General features: G+C 40.7%; 1 protein-coding gene across 1 annotated transcript in view; it reads left to right on the top strand.

The window, feature by feature from the left end:
- GUCA1C (guanylate cyclase activator 1C) overlaps positions 1–15,971 on the top strand; it is a 29,156-nt gene extending 13,185 nt beyond the window's left edge. The window contains exons 2-4 of the mRNA XM_002928481.4: positions 3,001–3,150; positions 7,512–7,599; positions 15,793–15,971. Coding sequence (XP_002928527.1) covers positions 3,001–3,150; positions 7,512–7,599; positions 15,793–15,944 — 390 coding nt within the window. The 3' untranslated portion in view covers positions 15,945–15,971. The remainder of the gene's footprint in view (positions 1–3,000; positions 3,151–7,511; positions 7,600–15,792) is intronic.
- The last annotated feature ends 3,255 nt before the right edge of the window (positions 15,972–19,226 follow it).

The raw sequence follows: 19,226 nt of genomic DNA, 5'->3' as shown, positions 1-19,226 counted from the left end.
CTTAATAAGGTTATGTAAGTTCAAGTGAGAATAAGTCACAATTACCACAGCCACTTAGATACCTAGTTGATAACATTGCCTACAAAAAAAGACATCTATAAGAAAAACAGCTTAGGTTCGTGGTTCCCAAAACTTAGGATACATCAGACTCACCTGGGGATCATATTAAAATGCAGACACTTGGGTCCCATCCCAAGTAGTTTTGATGCTGCTGTGTGGGGGCCAGCTTCTAGCATTGTTCATTGTCCCCATGTGATTCTGATGCAGGGAGTTTATGAACCCTACTCTGGCACAAGGCCAGTTGGTATCAGACATCTCCAGACAGTTCTGTGTCCACAAGGGGTCTGGTAGCTCAAATACAGAAATATAAACTTAACCGTGTTCCTTTGGATAGCCTCAAAGAAAAGTCTTTGGACATTGTCTATTGCATTCTTCCTAGTCCATTTGCAGGAACATCTCACCCTCTCTGTGGCTCTTATCCACCTCCCTACCCTGGGCTTGACAACTATAGGTTAACCAAAGGCAATAATAACTTCATCTTCTGATTGACAGAATAAACATTACCTAAAACTCTCTCCAACATTAACACAAGCCATTAAATCACATTCACTAGAGTTGTCTCACTGCTGCAGATTTCTACAAAATCTTACCAGAAGGATAATTGGAAAGAAGAGTTGGCTGTGGATTGTTAAGAATTTGTCTAATTACATAACAGAATGCTAAAATGAAAACAGAAAGTGTTTTGCTTGCAGGAGATTTTGCCAAAGACTGCACCTGTCTAAGTAGAAAAGGCTTCCTTCCTTACCCATCATCAACTTTGGTTGCAGATTGGTTGTGGATTGTCCATTTTAAAGCCATACAATGAAAATATTTGTTCTTATCTCCTGATACAGTTTGCTCAGAGCTTCCAGAGCCTGGTTTGGAAGGAGGTAGGGCCACCCGCCCACTGTGCCTAAAGTCAACAGTGCTTAGTCTAGCCTGTTGCCACTCATCATACAGGTGGCGCCAAAAACTGTGATCACTGAAGTGGGACTCGAAAAGTGAAAGTGAAACAAACCATCACAAAATAAAAGGTTTTTATGGAAACACTATAAGCAGCTCAGCCTCCTCAGGGAGGATGCTTCTGTAACCTTTGGGCAAACACGCATAAGAACTACCCAGGAAACTGTTGTATTGATGGGTCAGCCCTAAGAGACACAGGAGGAAGACCTGGGAGCCAATGTGCCCTGATTGGATACTGTCCACCCAATTTCTGTCCTCTGCACCTGCTGGTCTCGTCACTGAAAAATAATGGTCACGTCTTCCCAAATCGGAAGATATCTTGATGTCATTTTTTTTTTAAAGATTTTATTTATTTGAGAGAGAGAGCGAGAGAGAAAACAAGAGCAGGGGGAAGGGCAGAGGGACAAACCGGCTCCCCACTGAGTGGGAAACCCAACATGGGGCTCCATCTGGGACCCTGAGATCATGACCCGAGCCGAAGTCAGACAGTTTGACTGAGCCACCCAGGTGTCCCTATTTCATCTTAAATACATTTCAACTCTGTGATAACCTATCTTCCCTGTCTCAGCCATAGCTAGGCTAAGGATTAATACGATGAAGTGGTAATGAGCAGTAAGAAAGGCTAATGGAGAAAAGGTAAGACCAGCTATGTTTTGTAGACTTGAGCAGATTTACTTTAGGAGATCCATTCAACCAGACTCCAAACTGTTAACAGAAGTCTTATGGCTTACAAGAGATATTAAAGTTATTGATGGGGTAAAGATATCTAAGTTGTAAAATGTAAAAATCTAATACATGTAGTAAAATTTTAAAATATTTTAAGGATATTTTTATTATATATTGTAGAAAATTTTTAAAAATAATACATTTTGAAGACAATGCTATAGTGATTAGCACATTGGCTTTCAATATCCGAGATTCTGTAGTAGTCTACAATACAAAACAAGCAAAGCAAAACAAAATAAACAAACAAAAAGCTGTTAACCAGCAAGCAGGCTTTGCTTTACATCCAGAACTACTGGTGATTTTTCATTTGCTTTTCTTACAGACTAGACACAAAAGCTTGAGCCTCAAAGCAAACACATACCATTTTACAGGCCGATAAGTCTCAAGCCCTTTGTATCCAAGGGAAAGGGGTACTTTAAGTCACATCCTGTTTGGTAAATAGGACTTTACATTCCAAAGTTCCAAGGAGAATGCAGCTGACATCGTGCTTTCTTGGGCTGAATATGCTACCATTGGCCTCTGTCTCTCATGGGCACGTAGAGAACAGGTGGCACACTCCTCCCTAGAGCCAGTCACCTTTCTTAAGATAGTTGAGCATTTGGCTGAGCAAGGTTTAAAGGGTATGAATCTGAAGAATGATACCCACTATTTCTGTTTCAACTGAGAGTATTTTACCATTTAAAACAGGATGAGGGGAACTGCCTAAGCTTGAGAGCTTTAAACAGTCTTTTCTCAGATTGACTAATATGGCAAAATCTTTACAGAAAGAGGCTCATAAATTTTGATTCATACTGAAAACGACGTACTTAAAAGGAATCATGGAGCTTAGCATTCCAAAAAGATCAACTGGGCTCTCTAAAGAGTACAGAATTTAGCTCCTTGGTATTTCCTTTCTTCTAGAAACTGGTACCTTGTCTTCTCCTGAGTAGAGGACAAAACCTGAAGGGATTTAGGAGAAGACAGCCACTGTAGGATGTCTGGTGGTAAGGACACAGCCTTCCCTCACAGCATTTCAGAACTTTCCCCTTTTTTTTGGCATAAGGAGTAGATATTTTCTCTAAAAAAGACACCTATATATTTAAAGTTACTTGTTTCTATACACATTACTTGTGTTCTTTTTTGTTTACTGAAATGCCAGGGAAAGTTCTATGCTGAAATCTTGTGGGTTCTATTAATTTGTGCTAACGGTCCTGCTCCTGACCCATGACTTCTCAAATAAAAAACAATTGTTTTCTCAGATATTGATTTCCCTTTCCACCTTGCTTTCCATAGGATGGATTTATTGACTTTTTAGAGTTTATTGCTGCTATAAATCTAGTTATACGAGGAAAAATGGAGCAAAAATTAAAATGGTATTTTAAACTGTATGATGCTGATGGAAACGGTTCTATTGACAAAAAGGAACTACTGAACATCTTCATGGTAAGTGAAATAGTGAAGCAAATTTGTGGGACATTGTATAGTTAATGTAAATTTCCTCCCTGTGGGGACAGCTGTCTGTGTGGTTGGTGACTCTTGGGATAGACATTTGGATCGGCTGGAGCAATGTAAGTTTCACTGTGCTGTTGGTTACTGAGTGTGCACCTGCAAACCAGCATTTTCTTGTTGGTGTTCAAACTCACATGTAGCAGAGTACTGAGATGAAAAATGAAATAAACATGATGTTCTAAAACAATTTATCTTTTTGTCTGCATATGTGCAGAAAGTTTTGTGAGGAATAGTTAAAATGCTAGATGATTTATATAGCAAGAGCCACAGACTAAGTCTTTCCAGGAGCTAGCTGGACTATTCTAATAGGTAGCTCAAGGATCTCAGGTCCTTTGCAGCTCTACAGTTCAGTGAGTCCCTTTATAAATCTCACCCCCCTCCATCATGGAAGTGGGAATAGTTATTATCACGGTATTCGATGAAATGGATCCTAAAGTAGAAGATGATTAAATGCAGCACTGTACCTAAGTGAGGTTGTGAAGTAAAATGACATTATGAATGTGATACAGTGAATTTGTAACACAGAGTCAGAATTAGCATCAGAGGTCTTAGAAATGACCTGGTCTAAATTCTTCCATTTATAGACAAAAGGGTTGAGTTACAAACATAATATTAGCAAAAATGCGAAAAATAGATGGATAGAACTACAATTATAATTAAACACCTCAACAAATGGACAAAGCTGTTAAAATTTAAAACTGTTTAGCAAATGTGGAGTTAACCAACATAAGCAAAGAATTCAAGAGTGTGGTAATACTAATATTGCTTCCACTTTAATCTCACATGGGTAATTCACAAAAAAAGTACTAAGATGCACTTTGTAACTGAATTTTGTAAGCATTAATATTCAGAAATTCTGTATATAATATATTGTAACACAAAATTAGGAATCTAAAATATTGTCTAGAGAGTGCCCAACCCCATGTAAATTTTAGAATATCCCCTTGAATAAACATGCTCAAATTTATTTTAAAAACATTAAATATGTAATATAGCATACAAATATTGGGGATGCCTGCAAAGCAGTACTCAGAGCGAGGGTTCTTATCCTGGGATCTATGGATCCGGGGCCTTTGGGAATCTTTGAAGACCATGAAACTGAGGGCAAATTTTTTCCTGTATGTTACCCATTTTTGGTGGGTGGGAGAGGGTCATCAAATTGTCAAAAGAATTAGGAGGAATGAAAGGATAAAAATGATTTTGTCTAAATCTTATGGAAAATCTTATGCACAGATTTTCATTAGTTAAAATGTAGAACACTTGTTAGTGAAGAAAAGAGAAATATTAAGTAGCTAGCTGAGTATTTTTCTTAAAGTATTTAGAAAGAGGGGCGCCTGGGTGACTCAGTCCTTAAGCGTCCGCCTTCGGCTCAGGGCGTGATCCCAGCGTTCTGGGATCGATCCCCACATCAGGCTCTTCCACTGGGAGCCTGCTTCTTCCTCTCCCACTCCCCCTGCTTGTGTTCCCTCTCTTGCTGGCTGTCTCTCTGTCAAATAAATAAATAAAAAATCTTAAAAAAAAGTGTTTAGAAAGAGAACAGAAAGAAATAAGGAAACTGAAATAATAAAAGCACAGGGCAGAAATTAATAATTGATACTATTTGTCTCCAATGAAATTAATAAAGATTAACAAGAATAAGCTGTAATTCTGGCAAGAGCACTGTAAGAAGAGCACCCTTACACACTGTGGAGGGAGTATAAATGGATAGAACATTACTGGAAATTTGGTAATCTGTGTCAAGAGGCCAAAAGTGTATCTTCATTTTAGAGTCAACATTTTTGGTCAGGAAAAATAATCACTAACATCATCAAAGATAAAAGTTCTATGACTTACATCACTGAAATACTAAAAATAAGTGACTTAAAAGAGGGAAGGAAGGTTTTAAATAAATTAATGCAATGGAATATGTACTTACGAAAAAAGAGTGGTCGACAAACATGTTTTCTATATGGTGGCAAGTGAAAAAAATAGGGTAAAGAATAATACATGCTGTTTAATAGAAGCTCTCTCAATACATGATAACAGGATGTTAAAAAAAAATGCAGCCCAACCATCAAAAGGATCCAAAGGAAGTACTAGATTATAGGCAAAAACTTACAAAGGAAGTAGTTACACCTTAATTTCACTTCAAAGGCATAAAATGGTCAGGAGAATTTTTGAGAAGGATTACTAGAGAGGATTTCTTGGGTAAGAGCTCTCAAGTCAATAGCATGGGGATTTAAGGAGACCATGGAGGTTTGGGGAACACTGTGTTCCAGTGTTAGAATCTGAGAAATTTATATGAAACAGACCATTGCGGCAGAGTAGAGGGATGACGTTTAGGAAGTATCTCATGCCCAGAATTAGTTGGAACGGAGGTTTTTTCATAGATCAGATGTGGGGGTGGGGGAGCAGACATGGAGTTATCTTGGATCTTGTCCCGCTGAGCCACTTGGAGAAGTGAGGGCACCTCAGTAGAAGAGGGAGCTGGAAATAGAACTAGAGAGTGGTTCTTAACCGGGAGCAAGGTTGCACTCCTCCTCCCCTTGGGGACATGTGGCGATGTTTGGAGACATTTCGGTTGTCAGCTGGGGAGTGAGTGGAGGAGGGTGAGGTGTGACTGCTATCTATTGTTTAGGGACCAGGGGTGGCTGTTAAACATTCTCCAGTGCATAGGACGATCCTGAACAAGAAATATCAATTGGGCAGATACTGAGAAACTCAGACCTAGAGCTTGTAGCAGGAGCCTCGAGGAGTCGGCTGGAATCAAAGTGCATGATTCACGTGTAGAGAATTGCAGGAGAGTCTCAGTAATGAAGGGGAGGCTTGGTCTCAGAGAAAGAGCAGATTTCCAACATCAGCCATCCCGAGAGCTCGGACGCTTGGTAGCCATGGCAGTGCCTGCCAAGTCAGAGGTGTTCCACTCCCCCTTTGCTCCTACCTCCTCCTGCTCCTGCTCAGAGAGTCGTCAGAGGAGGGCTTAGCAAAATGCAGGAGAAAGGGCAGATATGCTAAATGACGGAGGAAAGAAGGAAACAACCCATGCCTCCTTGCCCGTCCCCCAACCATGTTTCTCCTGTTAGAAGAGGGAAAACACAGGCAACACTGATGACTTCCTCTGAAAATATCCCTTCAGGCCTCGTCAACCTTCCAATCAGTCCTTCAGTCTCGCTTATATGGCCCAGAGATGGGTGATAAACAAATCCTAGAAATCGCATGATCTTTTATTATGACGTATGAATGTTGTCTAGTATCCCTTCAGGCTATGGGAATACTGGACGCCTAGCCAAATTTTCTAGGCTTTTGGGATCTCTGTCAAGACACCAAGAAACCCTAAAAACATTCACCTAATGGGATACTACATGTAAGTAACCATTATTCTAAATATTACCCTGTATTTAACTGTGACACCTCGACGTGCTAAGGCCAGGGATGGTGCTTCACCACTGCGTGCTCTGACTAAGCCTGGATTCTGCCTCAGTAATCCTTGAGAAGCAGCAGAAGAGAAAGTCCTATTTCAGACTGTGCCCTCATTTAAAACATGTTGCCAGCGGTTTTCTAAAGATCCTTCATGTTCAATCAAGATAGTTATGTTCAAATTCCCAGATGACTACTCATTCTCTCTCTCTTTCATTTTACTATGAATTTCAACATCAAATATTGGTCATTTAGTTTAATCACCTGGAGGTGGGAGAGAAGGGGAGAATGGTTAAATTTCCCCTCTAGGAAAGCTGGAAATGTCATTTTCCCTGGGTCCCCTGACAGCCTTTATGATGAAAAGGTGCTGGCAGGATGTGAGAGAAATTCAGTATCCTTCCAAGGCATACATATCTGTCTTCCCAGTCGATCATTCTACAAAAGGGCAAAAAGGACCAGAGGTGCCTGTGTCAGAAGCTGGAGGGGAAGCCTTAGACGCTTACAGAATATCCTTTCATGTTTCTCCATAAGATCAATGATAATTGGTCTGAAGTTGAGAATGTCGTCTGTTTTCTAGGTCCAGAATTCTTATGACAGTAGCTGCTACAATTTTTTCTCCAGTAGGCTTTTTTGCATCTTTTGTGACCTAATATGTTGAATGGATCCCTTTGTGCTATATAATATCAAACTTCAGATTGTATTCAGTTAATTAAATTTCCAAGCCTCATTACCCTGAACTGACATATAATCTTTTTATTTATTTTTAACAACTAGAACAGGTTGGACAGCCAAAATGACATGAACATATTCTCAAATTCTGTCACGTTGAGGATAGAAATGTCACAAAATGTATTTGCTTCCAGCAAAATTGAACTCTCTGATTTAATTTCTCTTTGCAGGCTGTACAAGCCCTCAATGGCCAGCAAACTCTGAGTCCTGAAGAATTTACTGACTTGGTGTTTCATAAGATTGATATAAACAATGATGGTAAGGCAATCACTCTCCTTGGGCTCACTTTTTTTTTTTTTTTAGTTTACGAAGTAGGAAATGGTGGTGGTGGGAATGTCATTTAAGCAAAAGCATGAACCTTTCAAGAAGATCTTAGTTGTGGTATCACTTGGGCCTCATAATTTGACCAATTCAGTGTTCTCCAGTCAGTACAATTCAATTGAATAAATATGTATTGACTGTATATATATTACGTATGTATATATTTAATTCATGATGCTTGACACCTTGGGATATATGAACAAGAGTAAAGGGAGGTCTAAAGAAAGAAACGTGAGAGAAAATGATACCAAGGACTCTGCTGTTCCCTCTGGGATATGTTCTAGTAATTATTCCTTTCTACTGGAGATGTCTCATCAACTTATAAGTAAACTCAAGTTTTCCATACTATAAAAATAATTTCTTCAATTGTGTGATTTTCTTCTATCAGATTTTTTCCTTCCTTTTGACTACACACTCCTGAGAAGAGTTGTACTTGCCTTCATTTCTGTTCTTTTTACCTTTTCTATGTTTCTAGTCTTTCTGCTCCTTTCTCCATCTCCTTTCTGCTATTGCTACCCTAAAATCTGGGTTCCTTTTAAGCTCAGAGAAGGTAACTTCTTCTTCAGAGGCTGAATGAGAGGGAAGACACAGACATTCCAGAAGAAGGGGGAGATGACTTTGATCTCCGTAAACTGGTAGGGAGCATATTGATTTGAGATTGAGGCAGCGTATCTAGGCATGTTCCTTTAAAACAGAAAGTTTGACATTGTGGACAATATGATGGAGTAAGTCATTTTGGTGGGGAGGGATGGATGTGAAGCACTGGGACTCCAGCCATGTTTGTCATTAATCCAAGACAACTTTTTTCCACAGAACCAACATGCCCACCTTAGGTCACTTCTTGTAATGGACACTAGAGGGCAGTAGACATCCATGTTGAGTGTGGCAGTTTGCACAGGTCTAATGCGGCCCCTGAGTCTGGCAGGATGGGATGGTGAGGAGGCTGGGAGGGAGTTCACATGAAATCACCTTTATGAATGAGCCAAACGACTGGACAAGAGTATAAATCTCAGAATAACACTTTGTAAAGTATCAGTAGCATCAGTCTCCCTCTTAGGACCCAGTCCTAGTTTGCCTCACCTCAATTTCAAGTCAGCATGCTCATTTTCTAATTGGCCAATCTCAGAGCCATTTGGTTGTAATCACTCATATTTGAGTTTATATAGATCGGGGATAAAGTAAGTCAGTTCATGTGAAAGGCTGCAAAACACAGATTCCGCCAACCCAGATTTGACAAGGAAACTAAGTGAAGGTAGACAAGGACCAGGGAAGTAGAGAGTGGAAGATCATAGGAGGCCAATGAAAATTTTATTTGAAACATGCAGCTGAAAATTCTGATCACCAAACAGGACAAATGCTGTAGGTTTTGTTCTGTTTTAATTTTTAATCTTAGAGGTGCTGGAGTATGGCAGGGATTGGGGTAGAGATGATAAAACATTTCAGGCTGCGGCTGAAATTGTTGGCCAAAGGATAAGTCTCCTGGAAATAGGACATTGTGAATGTTAAAGACTTAGTAATACAATGAATGTCAAAAGGCCAGGTCAAGAATGTTTGAAAATATCTCTGGATTCTGCTTTTAGGGTTGGAAGTGGGGATATGATAGGAAAGGCGACCTCTCCTGGAGAAGTATGACCTTCTCCTTGAGAAGGGGCTTGGTTTCTATTAGTGAGAGGGAACAGATAGTGTGTTCCAGAAAACAAGAAACTGATGCAGGAGTCTTTATTATCTAAACAGTTTCCTTGAAAACAAAGTATAAGGAGCCAATAAAATGGGGGGATGTGGTTGGAAGGGCCTAGAAAAAGAAAGAGGGGGTTGCAAAAGGATGCAATCCAGAAGAGTGAAGGTGTTTTCTTGGGCAATAACTAAGGATACCTGAAGCCCAGGAAATGGGCTTTTTGACCTGGAAGAATATGTCAAAAGAGAGAGAATACATTATGGTTTCTGGAATAGCTTATAGAATTAATCATGTGAATCATTTCCTCTGATAAAAACTTGTATTTAAGAGAAAAGATGTATAGCATTGCCTTTACAATGAAGATATCAAATAAACTAGCTGCATTTTGGAACAACAGTGAACCACTGTTCCTTGGCAAATGCATATACAGAACTAAAACTGATAGAATTTACTTTTATGTGAAAATTATTGGCCGTTGTTTTATCATCTCATCAAGAGACAGCTTGGTCATTCCCTACATCAAGAAAAGGATGCTGAAATTGTACTGTGGGACAAAGACAGCCCAGAGCACCAGAAGGCAAGGAAGAGAAAGTAATGAAGACATAGGAGGTTGATATTTGCAGAAGTATGAAAGGATTTTATCAGTGTTTGACACAGGGAAATAAAGTGTTTCACTCACACATAAAAGGGGAGTGAGCACCACAGGGGAACATGTCTATTCATCTTTGCACAAACCTAAGTATATATACCTCGAATGTGATTTTTTAAATTGCTGATTATCATTGTTATCTAAACATCAGTGTTGGTAGAAATAGAGATGTTCAGTCAAGTATACCAGAATCGTGTTGAGTACATGCCAATATATATTTTTTTAATTTTTCAAACTGAAAAGCAAGCATACTCTTGGTATCTGATAATCCCATGAATATTGAAACCAAAGATGAAGATGATCACAGCACAACAGGATGGAACTTTAGGAACATACACGAACATCCCAATTTGACTGCAAACTGTTTACAAAAGAATGACCAATATCAAATTTGTTGGGACAGAAAAATACACAACAGCTGTGAAGTATTCTATACATGATTGTCATGGTAGTTAGCAAATCAAAGTTAGAAGATTAATCAAAAGAGAGGCATAGGATAAATGCTAAGAAAACAAAAAGATGAGGACCTGCAACCTCCATGAGGGCAAGAACTATTTTTGTTTTATGTACTTCGGTATTTCTTGCATGCTCACACTTCCTGACACATAGTAGTTGCTCTATGAATAGTTGTAAGATGAGTGAGTGTCTGGAAGGAAGATGTCATGAAAAGTGAAGGAGGAAATAAATAAGCACAACATGGAATTTTTTTTTAAGATTATTTATTGGAGAGAGAGCGAGAGAAAAAGAAAGCACGCACGCACACTAGTGGGGGAAGGGGCAGAGGGAGAGAGGGACAAGCAGATTCCTCACTGAGCAGGGAGACCAATGGGGGACTCGATCCCAGAACCCTGAGATCATGACCTGAGCCAAAATCAAGAATAGGACGCTTAACCGACTGACCCACCCAGGCACCCCACAACATGCAATGTTATCTGTAGGAAGAAAGGTGTCTAGACTATTTTGGAAATAAACATATATGGTGTATGCATTGCCACTTCACAAAATCTAAGTGTAATTGATTAGCAGGAGTTAATTACCAATGGAAAGTGAAACTGGGGAGACAAAAAAAGGTTATGGGGGGATTCTTTCATTACACCTTTTTGTAGTGCTTAAGTTTTATATCATGAGCATGATTATTGTAATAATACAATAAGCTATTTTTATTCTTCTATTATGAACAAAAGCATCAGGAAGGAAAACTTGAAGAGAATCACACAGATAGAAGATTGAAGTTCAATATTCAATGTTATTGAAGAATGAAAATGGGCAGGACAGCAAGACAAGTCAGGATAAATGATTAAGCATGGAATTCTGCAGCCTTTCCTGCAGGAAGGATAGCAACCATGTTCTACCATGCACTGCCTAGGAATTGTTCTTGACGTGATTTAGGAAGATTTACAGATGCTGTTCACAGCATCAAGTGCAGAAAGTGTCCAGGCAAGTTTAACCTAGCACCACATAGCACAGGGGCAGGGGAGACTTCTGTGGCTCATGATAATAAACCGTGAAAGTGAAAATAGAACAAGGCCAAAGACAAAGGAAAGAGGTGATTATTGAGTGGATATTTTGGGTAAAAGAAAACAGGGACAGGACATGAAGACATTTTATTGAGCAGTTACCCAGAAGTACCAGTGTTATCGACTGGAACATCGTGGAAGGCCATGGGAGTCACAGCGACTCAAACTGGGAAGCAGAACTGCCAGGGGAGAAGAGGGAATCGGGTTTTCTCATAGAAAAGAAGGAAAGGCTGCATATAAACACTGGGCTGTAAAGTGTGGCTAAACACCGCTGGTGCCTCTTGCTGATGACTACAAAACCCCGTTGTGTAGACTCCCCACGGGTGTCCACCCTTGAAAATCTGGTCAGTCTCATCTCCTGAGACACCCCCCTCCCCCATTCCCATCTCTGCTAATTTCCCAGCCCCGCTACACTGTTTCACCAAGTTCGAATTTCAAAGAATTAGAAAGAATTGATGAAAAGTCCTTTATGCAGGCTGCTTTCTTTTAAAACCAGCTGACTTCTTTAGAGCAAAAATGATCATGTGGGCATGCACAGTAAATTTTGGCTTTTCTTTTCAGGGTGGGGGTAGGAAGTCATTTTTTGTTTTGTTATGAAAGATAATATTCAATGTTAATGGGAAGAAATATAAGACTATCAGCAAGATAACCAGATGGCCAAAACAAGGCTGAAGAAAATATTCACGGGTAGCCTTTATCATCAATGAAGCTGCTAAAATCGGTAGTGAGTGATGGAAGAGCATTGACCTTCAGGGTCCCCAGGAGGAGAGAAGGTATCCACAAACACAACAAGCAACACTAAATCATGTAGATATAAATGATGAGTATATGTATATTTCAACATGTGGAAATAAAATTTCGTGCTTTCTGAATTATGCCCTACAAATACTGAAATGTATCTGTAAATATACAACAAAATAATACAAACTCAAACAATTGTTTCAGATCCTTCTGAGCCCTGTGATCTCCAGCTCAGTCACCTCTTACTGGCTTTGGCTCTTGCTGGTAGATTTTTTTGAGGGGAAGCTTCTGGACCTACATAGGCAATTCTTTCTAGAAAGATTCAGAAACCATCCTTTTAATTTGTTTGGGCAAAAATCCACAGGCAACTTAAAAGGGACTAGGAAGCAGTGTTTAAGAACATCAGATAAAGAAAAGCAATTTGTCAGCATTTTTTCCGAGCACCTGTCACATTCCAACACCGTAGTGTTGGAGGAAATGGCACTTGTAGCTGGGGCTTAATACGTGTCTGATGAATAAATGAATGAATGCTAAGTGCTAGAGGGAAAAGAGGAAAATTTCAAGGTAAGTACTTTCAATAGAAATAGTAAACGTTATAAGTTGCTATAGGTAGAAGTCGGCTTAATTTCAAAAAACTTTTTTTTATGGTAAGTTGTTAGGTAACATGAAAACAACGAATATGCAGAGTTCACACATGTTTTGAGAAAAATGAAAAAACAACAGTGAAGAGTTCCGTCCTATGAGTTGTTAAGGGAGTAGAACTTAAAAGTTCTCATCACAAGAAGAAGAAAGTGTGAAGTGTAATTAATGAAGGTGACGGATGTTGCAATATATACATGTATCAAATCATTACGTTGTATACCTTAAACTGAAAGAACGTTATATGTCAGTTCTATCTCAATTTAAAGAAATGTTTTTTAAAGAAATTCCATCTTTGCTCTCTTTGGCGCACCAGTCACCTGTGTTCCTTTTCACCTGACATGGCGACTACACCCTCTACACCCTCAGACCCAGCTTCCACCAGCACTGGTGACAACGGACAAGTATTATAACTGAGAGATGAAAACCCACTTCAGTTCCCCCATCTCCACTCACTTCTCTTTTGGTCATGTGAAGCCCCCAGAAATTTTAAAAACTTTTTCATGGGGAATTTAGCAGCTATGATTTCCCTTTGCAAGAAATAGGGTTGTTTTGTTATTTATGGTTCCCGTGACCCACCACTCCGCACCCATGTGACTGTCCCCAGCCACACACTCACTACTCCTCATTTTTAGTTTTCTCTCCTTAACTTTGGTTCATTCCATGATTACACATTCCCTGTGAGACATAGATGACTCCATGCCTACCCCGTGGGTTTTGCACAAACTTCTTTGGCATAAGGAAAACATAAGGAACAAAGATTCGATTTCCCTCTAAGAAACGTGTTTTAGAATTTTGCCACTGAAACCAAAAGGAAGGTATCTTGTGAGAATGTGATGATCCGTGTTTGTTTATATTTGAATCACCTTCATGGTGTTTTGGATATTTGACTTTATCCCCCAAAAGTACAGGTACAGCGTAACACCTGATTTCGGGTCCTGCTGACTTTCTGCCCCAGATGTACGTTCTCTAGGTACTGAATGGTCTTGATTTGTCTTTGGTTGCCCTTCTGCCTAGCCACAAAACCTATCTGGTACAATCTCTTTGAGATCAGGAATACATCTCTACCTCTCGACTCGTAGACTCGTGTGCAGCCACATCCCAGCACATCTAAGCCTGGGGTGGATGGTGGTCCCGTGAGGCCAAAGAAAAGACCCAGAGACAGCGGTTTTTTGTTTTTATTTTTTAAGATTTTATTTATTTATTTGAGAGAGAAAGAGAGGGGGGAGCGAGCATGAGTGCGAGGAGGGGCAGAGGGAGAAGCAGATTCTCTAGTGAGCAGGGAGCCTGATGCCTGGCAAGACATGGGTTTATCAGGGGAGCTTACATACAGGGAATCCAGGAGTGGCCAGCTGGACAGAGCATCTGCCGCTGGCATCTCTATGCAGCGAGATTTATATCACAGCACTTTAACCTGGCACCTGTCAGTGGCCCTTCCTCTCTTCTGTGGACAGCGCTTCCAAGGAAACCAAGGTCTGCCGCCTGGACACTGTTTTAAGGGAGATGCTCCAGGTTGGCCAGCCCCAGAGCCCCTGACCTTGAACACTGAACAACACACTCCACTGCAGATTCTCCTTGATGGGAATATAGAGGGACAACGGGACCTCTCCATTATCAAGATTGTGATTAACAGGGACATTTGGGGTAGGCTTACACAAACTAGCTATCCAGCGTGCACTGGAAAACTCATAATTACAATTCAAATGAGTCATCAGAGAACCCTCCCTGTTGAATGTTGAAAAGTTGTCTTGAAGGATGAGGGTAGTGGCAAAACATAGCAGCCATGGTACATGGGTATAAGGCAAAGGTTTTATAGCACTGGACTAGCCAGCATGCGCCTAGGGCTTAAGTCAAGCTGATGAAATAAGGAATCAGAAATGAGAGGGCAGCTCAGCTGGTTGAGCATCCAACTCTTGATCTCAGCTCAGGTCTTGATCTCAGGGTCGTGAGTTCAAGACCCACATTGGGCTCCATGCTGGGCGTGAAGGCCACTTAATAAAAAAAAAAAAAATCAGAAAATGGCTGACCAATGATTATACAAGGGATGAATAAATGTTTAACCTTTCTAGGGGCACCTGGGTGGCTCAGTCAGTTAAGCATCTGACTCTTGGTTTTGGCTCAGGTCATGATCTCAGAGTCCTGGGATCAAGCCCTGCGTCAGGCTCCACACTCAGTGCAGAGTCTGCTTGTCCTCCCTCCCCCTCTGCTCCTTCCCCTGCTTGTGCACTCTCTCTGTCTCTTTCAAATGAAATCTTTAAGAAAAAATGTTTAACCTTCGTCATAGCATTGGACAGTCCCTGGGATTATTTCCTGAGAGAAGAATATTGAAAACAGCCTTGCACATAGTCATTTCCTCCTGATCTTAGAAATCAGCAATATTCATGCTTCTATCACCTGGTCATATCTTCAAGATTAAAGGTCAAATAATCAATACTGTGTAGAGACACGAATGTGTATGTAAACACAAGTGCATTGTTGATGCTCTCAACTTAAAAGTAGACTGTATTTGGGGCACCTGGGTCATTCAGTCAGTTAAGCAACTGACTGTTGATTTTGGTTCAAGTCATTACCTCGGTGTCATGAGATTGAGCCCCGCATCAGGGTCTGCGCTGGCCATGGAGCCTGCTTAAGATTCTCTCTCTCCCTCTGCCCCCCACCCCAGCTTGCACTACCTCCCTCTCTCTCTGTCTCTCCCTCTTCAAAAGAATAGGTTGTATTTGTCATCTACATTTTCATTGGCAACCCTACCATTGAATGCTTTTCTACATAAGGATATTCAAAGAATTCAGTCTGGTTGAGGTGAAAGGATGTCACAAGAGTATCAAGAAAAGTACCAGGGAATATATTGTATACACCAGTGATTGGTTTGAACAAAGCCTCTTGTTAATTGTTCATTTATTATTTTCTAGGAGAATTGACTTTAGAAGAATTTATCAATGGCACGGAAAAAGATCAGGATCTTCTGGAGATTGTTTCCAAGAGCTTTGACTTCTCCAATGTACTGAAAGTACTCTATAATGAGAAACAGACACAGAAGGGAGGCTTCCTTCAAACCATTTGAGAAGGCTGATCTAGGGAAGGTGGAAATGAAGCAGTCGTGAGCCGTGAGAATGCCTTTCCTGACTTTCGGGGGGTGCAAGACTTTTCAGTTGAGAAGAAATGAAATTCTCCCACGTACATGCTATTGATTTCAGGTTTTTATTATAATTGCTATTGGCTTGTGAATACATCACTTAAGTCCCATGGAGACTTCCATAAAGATCGTAGACAAAAGAATTGTTGCTTTCCTGTCTATATATTAGTGCTTTCTCTGAAGATTAGAACATGATGATTAACCTGAAGGATTGTCTCCATATCCATTCAGAATAGAGCTCACATGTATATTTCCTGGCACACCTAAATTAATCTGCGTCTTGAAACAGAACTGGATAATCTGGCCAGTGTCTCCATACTTTAACCTTCTTCTGAAACATGCATTCGGTAAATGTGTTTAATGCCTCTTGGCTCCTGTTGTATCTCTGTATTATAAATGACCAAGTTCTGGTCTATGGAGAAACTTTTTTATTCCCTTTTTCTCCTCATTCTTTACCTTGAATCCTGTCTTGAATCAGTAATAATGTTCTCCAAAGGAAAAGTCTTAAGCTATGTAGTAAAAGGAGAAAATTTCAGGCTGGGCAATGAGAACGTTTCTGCTGATTTGTTATAAATCTGGGGCCAGTTGTGCATGAAAATGCGATGTATCATCTATAATTATTATGCCAGTCAGGGGTTTGATCAGAACAGCAGACAGCCAGGCTATGCAACAACAAGCACTTGACATTTTAAACGGTCCTGACATTATAGCTCTGACATTTCATTTTTTATATCCTTTCCAAAAAATGAAATTATGAATGAGATTTCTTGATGGGCTAGAACTTTTTAAGTTTTGGGTTCCATATCACAGGCCTATTAGTACATCTGTCAATGCGAGGCTTTCTCCTGGAAACACAGTGGAGGCTAAAGAGCAGATGTGAGCTCTCTTTATGTTAAGACCTTCCAACTATGCTTTCATATTCAGATTTGGGCTGAACACACACAACTGAAACTGCAAAGACAGACTGGATGGCCCTGCCTCCCTCATGGTTACAGATATGGATAAAAATATTGATAGAGGTATAGACGAGGCATACTTGGCAGTAGAAACAAAGTATAAATGGAGGTAGAGAAGCTATAGATGAAGATACAGGTGAAGGTAGTCTAGATGGACGTAGAAATATCCTGTGGTTTTACGAAAGGCTTTGAGGAGATTTGCAAAGAAGTGCACAATATATGTTATGATAAAAGTATCGCTGAGAAAGTAAAGAAAAATCACTGCTGCCATAAAGACACAAAGTTTCACTCATTTGCCAACAGTGGGCTACCCATCGGACTCTGAGCTTCCTAGCAGTAGAAGGGAAAAGGAAAACATCCTGGCAATCTTGCCCCAGCAACAGCCCCATCCTGGCAGTGGCAGTTGATTTCATCTCCCCCCCACACATTTTTCTGAGACACCTAGTGCCCTTTCCACAGAAAACTGGGTCCCAGCATCCCCTTCCAACCTTCTATGTCCTAATAACTCCAACATTTTCCCTTTGTTCTTCCAGCTAAGGAGGGTAGCTGCTTCCAGCCATTTCTGTTGCTTCTTCAGTGTTCTCCCTTTGCTTTTTCTGTCCTCCAATGTCTTTCTCACTAATACCTTATATTAATGCTGTTAAAATAATCAATGTGGTTTCTGTTTCCCTGACTGGATCCTGACTGGTTCTGCACCCTGATGGACTGAAGGGTCAGTCCTCATTCAGGTGCTCAACCCACCCCCTCCTTTCCTTGCATGCCCTGACACATGCCCTGAAACTGTGCCGAGTGGGCTTATTTGATCCTAATGGCCCAGTTGTGTGGCTGTTATCCCCTTTGAGACTCAAAGAAGTGATACCACTTCCCCAGAGTCCCTGACTGGTAGTGTCCCTCTAGCACCACCTATGGGCCGAGCTTAACAGGGAAACAATGTACTGAGTAGGACACCAGCCTTGCATCACAGAGCGATATATGGAAGGATGGAGTTGGAGCCAAGCGTATGTAGCTTAATCATCAGCACGTATGGGATAGGTGGTGTGAGCCAAGTAGACACCTTAGGAACATCTCACCACCCATGGTTTCCATACTTAGCATCCAAGCTCTGCTCTGCTGCAGGCCCCCTCTTGCCCTTTATGCTTTGAACCCTGTAGTTCTCATCTGGCTTCCCCAGGCTCCAGTCACCCTGTTGCCCCTTACCTGGACCCTCCTCCATCCATCAACCCCTTTGGAATCATGAATGATTTGTCTACTCAGGTTAGGTTTTGGTTTTCCCTGGATGCTGACTCTTAGATTTCTAATCTCTGTTCCGTGCACTTTACCTGATGCTCATGCCTACCAAGTTGGCTCCAGGGCTTATGGTGGAGATGGGAGAGTGGTACCCCCTTCCCTTTTCAAAGAAGAGCTTCATCTGTATGCAGGGCAGGCAGGCCCACATAGCACACTTTTGTTAGCTTCTTAGGAAAAAGGGTTAGTGGGTACAGAGAATGTGAAGATACTAGTTGCTTGTCGTAAGAAAACATATCATAAAATAGTATCTACTTCATAGTTTTGCAGAGGGTAGTCCTACGAAGGGGAAAAATCTGACATTCAGGGACAAAAGAATTTAGATTAATTCATGGTAAGGTGAGATAGAAAAAAAAAAAAGAGGCCAGAAAAACAGAATTACATTCTTTCCCTCAAGTCTCCATCCCTCTCTCTTTTTAAGATTTATTTATTTATTAGCGAGAGAGAGGTAGGGGCAGAGGGAGAGGGAGAGAATTGGGAGCAGACTCTGCTCTGAGCATGGAGCCCAATGTGAGGCTAATATTATACTCCTGAGATCATGACCTGAGCCAAAATCAAGAGTTGGAGACTTAACCAACTGAGCCACCCAGGGGCCCCCCTCAAGTCTCCACCTCTTAAGGTTAGTCTTCCCAAGGTCATGTTCCTTTTTCATGCTTTCCTCTGCAGCTGAGCGCCATGGGTCTGGTCCAGGAAATAGTCCTAACCTACATACGAAGTCATGTTACTTGAATGAACAATTTATTTTTAAATAAATTTCTTCCTCCTTCAGATGATGTTTTAAATAGAGCCCACTGCCAAGTGACCTTTTTTTTCCTGCAGGTTTTTTTTTTTTTAATTTATTTAAACAAAATTTCATGTGTTTCCTCCCAATGATTTTACAGTAAAATTTCAAGTACGGAATTTTATGACCAGTAGGGCCTAGTGTGTGAAGAACCTCAACAGCCTTAGGTTAATGTCTAGACTATCCCTC

Source organism: Ailuropoda melanoleuca, chromosome 1 (genome assembly GCF_002007445.2).
Source record: "Ailuropoda melanoleuca isolate Jingjing chromosome 1, ASM200744v2, whole genome shotgun sequence".
NCBI lineage: Eukaryota > Metazoa > Chordata > Mammalia > Carnivora > Ursidae > Ailuropoda > Ailuropoda melanoleuca.
The sequence above is the reverse complement of the archived record's forward strand: the minus strand, read 5'-3'. Positions and strand labels throughout refer to the sequence as shown.